General features: G+C 45.4%; 1 protein-coding gene across 12 annotated transcripts in view; it reads left to right on the top strand.

The window, feature by feature from the left end:
• The first annotated feature begins 878 nt into the window (after positions 1–878).
• The window catches only part of magi2a (membrane associated guanylate kinase, WW and PDZ domain containing 2a), a 152,869-nt gene continuing 147,747 nt past the window's right edge, over positions 879–6,000 (top strand). For 4 of the 12 annotated variants that reach the window (XM_047336372.1, XM_047336371.1, XM_047336370.1 and 1 more), the window contains exon 1: positions 881–1,752. In XM_047336372.1, the coding sequence (XP_047192328.1) occupies positions 1,434–1,752 (319 nt within the window). In that variant the 5' untranslated portion in view covers positions 881–1,433. Of the gene's footprint in view, positions 1,753–6,000 lie in introns of all 12 variants that reach the window. The other 8 variants (XM_047336374.1, XM_047336373.1, XM_047336379.1 and 5 more) reach the window with 4 other exon arrangements.

Below are 6,000 nucleotides of genomic sequence, written 5' to 3'. Positions count from 1 at the left end.
ATATATATGAAAGAATGACGGCGCGTGTGACCTCTGTGTTAGGTTTTTGTCTGTGTGGGACAACATCAATTACACCGATGTCGTTCCACTTCCAAGGGGAAAGGAATGACATGAGGAGGAGCCTGGGGAAAAAGAAACTCTATCTCTATGGCTAAGCCTTCACCCAATACGAGTTACGATCTGATAATCCTTTGCTGACTTTAAACTCTTGTATCATCATTCTGAAGTGTACTGGAGGCATATTTGTGGTGTGAAAAGAAAAAAAAACCCTAATTATTGCTGCGCTGCTGCCATTCCAGTGGTAATACCGTTACTCTGCCTCCCTCTCTTCTCTTTTCTTTTCTTTTCCATGGAAAGCTGGATTTGGGGAAAGCCTCTCTCCTCCTCCTCCTCCTCCTCCTCTTCTTCTTCTGCCTCCTCCTCCTCCTCCTCCAGCCTTCACATCCGGGTCAGTTGGTTTTGGTCGGAGCTGGATGCCGCCTTCACGTACCCCTCGTAAAAGTTGCAAGTCGCCTGGTAAAGTTCGGGAGTTTTTGCAAACGTCTCCTTTTATGCGTTCGAACTAACATAACTAAATATGTGGTGCAGAAAAAACTGTGACACAAACTGTAAGGTAGTTTTGACATGATTAAGACGCTTGTTTAATTAATTTACGAGACATATTAATAAGCTAAGATACAACTTTCCCACGCGGGGGATTCACTTGTTACTTCAGCAGCAAACGTCAAAGGAAGGGATTGCGGAAGAGTAACGTACCAAAACTATTTAAAAAGAATATACCATTTTTTTTTTAAATTCAGGACTACCACTACTACTACAGGCCTAGATGCACTTGAAACTGCAAAAATACACATTGAGTTAATTGGCTTGTAGTATAGATTTTTGGGACGAATAAAGGTATATCTTATCTTTTAATGGATAAATGGTTGTTAGCTCATAAGTTACTGATATTAAAAGTTGTGCGTCCATTCAGCTATGTGAACAACTTTGAAGTAAATATTTAAAGCGTAATGATAATGAATCGTCTAAATTCTCCTACAATGAGTTTCGGAGGTTTGTTGTAGGCAGCGCCTGCGAATTCCGACGCGAGAGGCGGCACCTGAAGGCGTCACGAGTTGAGCAGCTCTCAGTTATCGCGGACTGATGATCCAGCTGCTGCGCGCGCGCGAGTGTGCGTGCGTGTGTGTGTGTGTGTGTGTGTGTGTGTGTGTGTGAGAGTGTGTCAGTATGTGAGTGTGTGTGTGAGAGAGAGTGTGTGTGTGTGTGTGTGTGCGCCTGACATGGAAACAACTGGCGTTCCCCGCTGAAGCTGGACACATTCCGGTGTTCCGGTGACACCGCGGTGGACCTCGGGCGGCGGTTGAAAACTTCTCCCCCACGGCCGCACTCATGTGATTACCTCCCCCCGCCACGGTCGCTTGTGTGTCGGAGCCATGTCCCGGAGCCTGAAGAGGAGGAAGAACCACTGGACCAACAAAGTCCACGAGAGTGTCCTCGGCCGGGCCGAGGAGCCGGGGCCGGGGCCGGGGCCGGGGCCGGGGCCGGAGCTGAAGGGCGGCGCGGAGAACGGACAGTTCCCCGTCGTCGGCGAGCTGCCGGCGGGCAGGGCGCCGTGCCTCAGCGGCAGACTCGTCCAGGACGAGCTGCTGCTGGAAGTCAACGACACCCCGGTGGCCGGACTCACCACCCGGGACGTGCACGCCGTGGTCCGACACAGCAAGGAGCCCGTGCGACTCAAGTGCGTCAAACAAGGTGAGGCGACCAACTTTTATAGACACGTCGTGGCCTTCTTTTCTTTTCTTTTCTTTTCTTTTCTTTCTTTTCTTCTTCTCGGACATTTTTGGGAAAAAAACCCCCAAAGCTTTTTGTCTCCCGCTGAAACTGATAAATCTCACTCGCGCTCGGAGTCTTTGAACGAGACACGCAGAGGAATGTCACTTTTTCTTATTGTTTTTTTTAGAAGTCTTCACCTTCCACAAATGAATATCATTTCCCACACTTTTGGAAGGAAAACGTGTTGACGTTAACACACATCCTCTACTTGTGTTGCTGCGTTGCGTTCACTGGTTTTTGTGCTTTTTGTTGAGGGGGTGTGTTACATTTGAGGCAGTCAGGGAAATACACCACTCCAGGTTCAGCCTCATAGATAATCAATAATATCATATATATATATATATATATATATATGAACATTAAAAGTGATGCTGTGCTCACTGTAGTGTTCCTAAAGGTCACGCAGAACATCACGGGGTCAAGATTACAGACTTTTCCCAATTGCCTCTTAATAACCCCTGATGCAAACATTGGATTAGATTAGATACTGGATTAGGTTGGATTGCGCTTTGTTGTCAAACTCCTCTGGAGTTGTACCAAGTCTCTCTCACAAGCACTAGAAAAATCTCACTAGCAAACACGTTATTTTTTTTTTTACATGTTTCATATTGTTATATGTTAATTTGAATGTATATAGATGTGAAGCAATTGATAAATGGGTTAATTCGTCTATTTTGAGTTGTCAAAAGGCTCTTAATTTGTAATTTTTTTCCAGATTTAATTTTCCTCCATGATAGTAAACTGTCTTTTTTGTGGTTTGGGACTTTTAGTCATCTTTTATAGATCCATTGATTAATCCAGAAATTAATCGTCAATGAAAATAATTGCTAGCTGGATTGCTAATCTGATATGTAATTCAGTGTGTCCTGCTTGTGCGTGTTGTTGAGGTTACAAGTTTTTATTTGTTCTTGACGAAGACAGAAAATTGCTTTGCATTTTTCGGTTTAACCTTTGAACCACACACACACACACACACACACACACACACACACACACACACACACACACACACACACACACTCTCACTCGTGTGGATAGTTTGTAAGGGCAGACGTTTAACTATGGAATATTTATTATCCAATTTGTGCTGCGTTGAGTGGACTAGATCGGATTTGGAAAAGGATATTGTATAGATATCAGAGCAAATCCCCGGCGCCCCCTATTTCAACATTACGGGCGCGGTGTCGTGAGAAATGATAAATAAATCCCATCAAATATGACACAAGAGTCACGTGCACTCGGCGTTGAATGCAGAGGAAGTCCCGTCAGGAATATTATCGAATGGCTGAAAAAGAAAAAACAAAAGCATGTATATTTTCCAAACTTTGCAGCGACTCCAAACTCCGTCTAATGCCATGTCGACTTCGTCCGCTGGCGGTGAAGCTCTTAAGTCACGGACACACTCCTCTGGTCATCCGGGTCTTTGATCCCTCGCAGCTAATGACACTTGGGGCGTCTTGCGGGTTTTGTGGCGAAAAAAATCCGCAAAACCCTGTAAGAGGCTTTTGGATCAAAGTCTTAGCCTTGTGTGCTTTGCATATGTGGTTCGGCGTCACACCAGGGGATTTATTCAAAAAGGCGGCCGAGCTTATATCAATCTAATGTGTTACGTTTTTCCCCCTCCATGAAATATTTATATCCTCCAGTGATTGCCCGAGTGATTGATATTCTCCCCGTTGCTTCTGCTCGTGTTTGCTTCGATCGGCTGTTTACCGTGTCAAGTGTTGGTTTTTTTTGGTGATGTGATTGATATGTATATCAAGTAAATATTATGAAGGAGAAACAAGTGTCCTTTGCAGCGGCGTGTTCAATAACAGATATGTGATGTCTCGGCGAAGGCACATTAAAAACCGTGTACATAACTCATCGAAGAGAAGAGAAGAGACCGTCCTGTGAGACAAAAGCTCATTGGGTGTCTGTGCCAGCAGCTTATTACAGCCCTTACGTTTTATGGTTGGGTGACCTCCAGCAGCTGTCGTTATTATGATGGGAGCAAAGGTAGAAGTCGGGTGAGGTAGCACAAAGGACGAGAGTCCTTGGTAGGAGGAGGAGGTTGGGATGGATGAATTGATCAATGGATGGATGGACGGACAAAACAAGAGACCGCCGTTTGTGTGTTTCCCATTTGAAATCAACAGATAATGTTGTTTCTTTTATCCATCACCGTTGACAGAGTGCAGGGCCGCGTGGGAGGTGTCGACGAAAACGCTGCTCATTCACCTTCATTCTGCTGACGCTTCGGTCCAATATTTTTTTTTTAAAACTCAGATCAGAGGTAGGCAGGTATAATTAATGGCCTTGCCTACACTGGATATTCTGACTGGGGAATCAAACCCCCGACATTCTGTACCAAAGTCAGAGTGTGTAACCCACTAAGCTTTGCCAGCTGCGCATACAACGCCAAACTGCATTGTGGTCGTTCCCATTTGCTTCGCTTTGCGCGGTAGAAGGTGAGAAATTTGCCCAACATTTCAATCTGCAGCGAATCAAATCGTGTTTCCACAAATGCTCAAGCCAATCAAATCGCACTGTACAGGTAATGTCTGACAAGAAACGTCAAAAGGAGCCTGGTGTGAGGAGGTGGAGACAACTGGTGAGCCTGGTGTGTGTTCATCTGGCTGTGGAGTTGATTTCCTAATGTAAATATTGCTTCGACCAATCAAAGCGTTTTACAGTACAAGCCACATTCACCCATTCACACACACATTCATACACGGCCAGAAGAGCCGACAGAGACTTTTAGGGTTAGGTGTGTAACCCAAGGACACTTCAGCATGCGGACTTGTGGAAGCGGGCAACCAACCGCCGACCTCCTTGTGGTCATCGTCCGACCCCGACCATCTCCTGCTGCGTTCCTCTCATGTAAACGGCAGGCAAAGTGTCTAAGGACTAATTTTCGCCGACTTTTCCCAGAGTTAGTTTCTGAAACCTTCAAAATTCGTAGCTGCAACTACTCCTGACGTCCTGTGGTACTTTAGAATTATTGCACTTTAGTCAGAAATTGTTATTTAGCTTGAATGAACATTTTCTGTCTACTCTCACAAAATTTCTTATCAGCTCTTTCTCCGTTTGTCCTTGTGCGTTTCACGGCTTTCCCCCACTGAGTCTTTGAAGATGCTCAACAAATCCCTCTGTTGCCTCTGATTTGGATCAGGTTAATTGCTCGAAGTCGTCTTCGCCTGAAAGCCGACAAAAAAGTTATTGCCTCCGGCTGTAGTGGGTGAAATATCCTGCATTTATAGACACAAATATAATTCAAGAATGGTAATGGGGCTGTTTGTCCACATTTGCGGTGGACTCGGGATTAGGTGAAGGTTTTGGTCAAATTCGTCTATAAACGAATACACAGCTGCTTGGTGTGAGCTTTGAATTGATCCGCTGCTACCTGAAGGAGCAGCAGCTTCCACATGATGATGGCCTCGCAATAGATCAACTACGTTCCAATAAAACGGTCGTAAATTGTGTTTTTTCCCCCCTCCCTTCCTTCGCCGCCCTGGTCCAGGAGGAGGGCCGCTGACCGTTTTACACGCATGGTCAATCTCCAACGGTTGAATAATAATACTTTGTATTCTCTGCTGCTTCGTTAATCTAAACTTTTTTTTAAAAAGAGCCCGTCACTTTCTCTCGGGGAGTCTCGTCTTGTTTTGCCATCTTCCGTCATGGTCTTTTCTCCGCAATTTAAAAATCCACATCGTGATTTACACCCTTTATTTCCATTAAAAATCATCCTGACTCATGTTTACGCATGTGTGCACTTAATTTCCCCATGTGCTGTAATATGACTCCAGTTTTTCACGTCATCTGAAATCCTTGGGCACTGCCCCCGGACACAATATTAGGATTTTTACGAGTCTCCGAGGTGAGGATTAGATTAGATTGCTACCAGCAGTCAGACCTGCCCTGGAGGACGTTATTAGGAATCGCCAAAAAAAAAACAATGACGGGCATGTGGGAGAACACTGGACTTCTCGTGATGGATGTGAGGATGGAGGTGAGACCACCTCCTGTGGCTCCTGTAGATTTGATGCCGGTAACGGTCAAAGTTGTCATTTGTAGACGTCTTTAACGTTTGTTCTGCGTCCCCCTCTGAGCTTCGCTTGTTGTGCGCGTCCTCCGGTGCATCCGCAAGATTGCAATTAAGCCCCGCGAGCGGCGGCGGCAGCAATA

Source organism: Scophthalmus maximus, chromosome 12 (assembly GCF_022379125.1).
Source record: "Scophthalmus maximus strain ysfricsl-2021 chromosome 12, ASM2237912v1, whole genome shotgun sequence".
In the NCBI taxonomy this organism is placed as follows: Eukaryota; Metazoa; Chordata; class Actinopteri; order Pleuronectiformes; family Scophthalmidae; genus Scophthalmus; species Scophthalmus maximus.
This window is presented reverse-complemented; position numbering and strand designations above follow the sequence as displayed.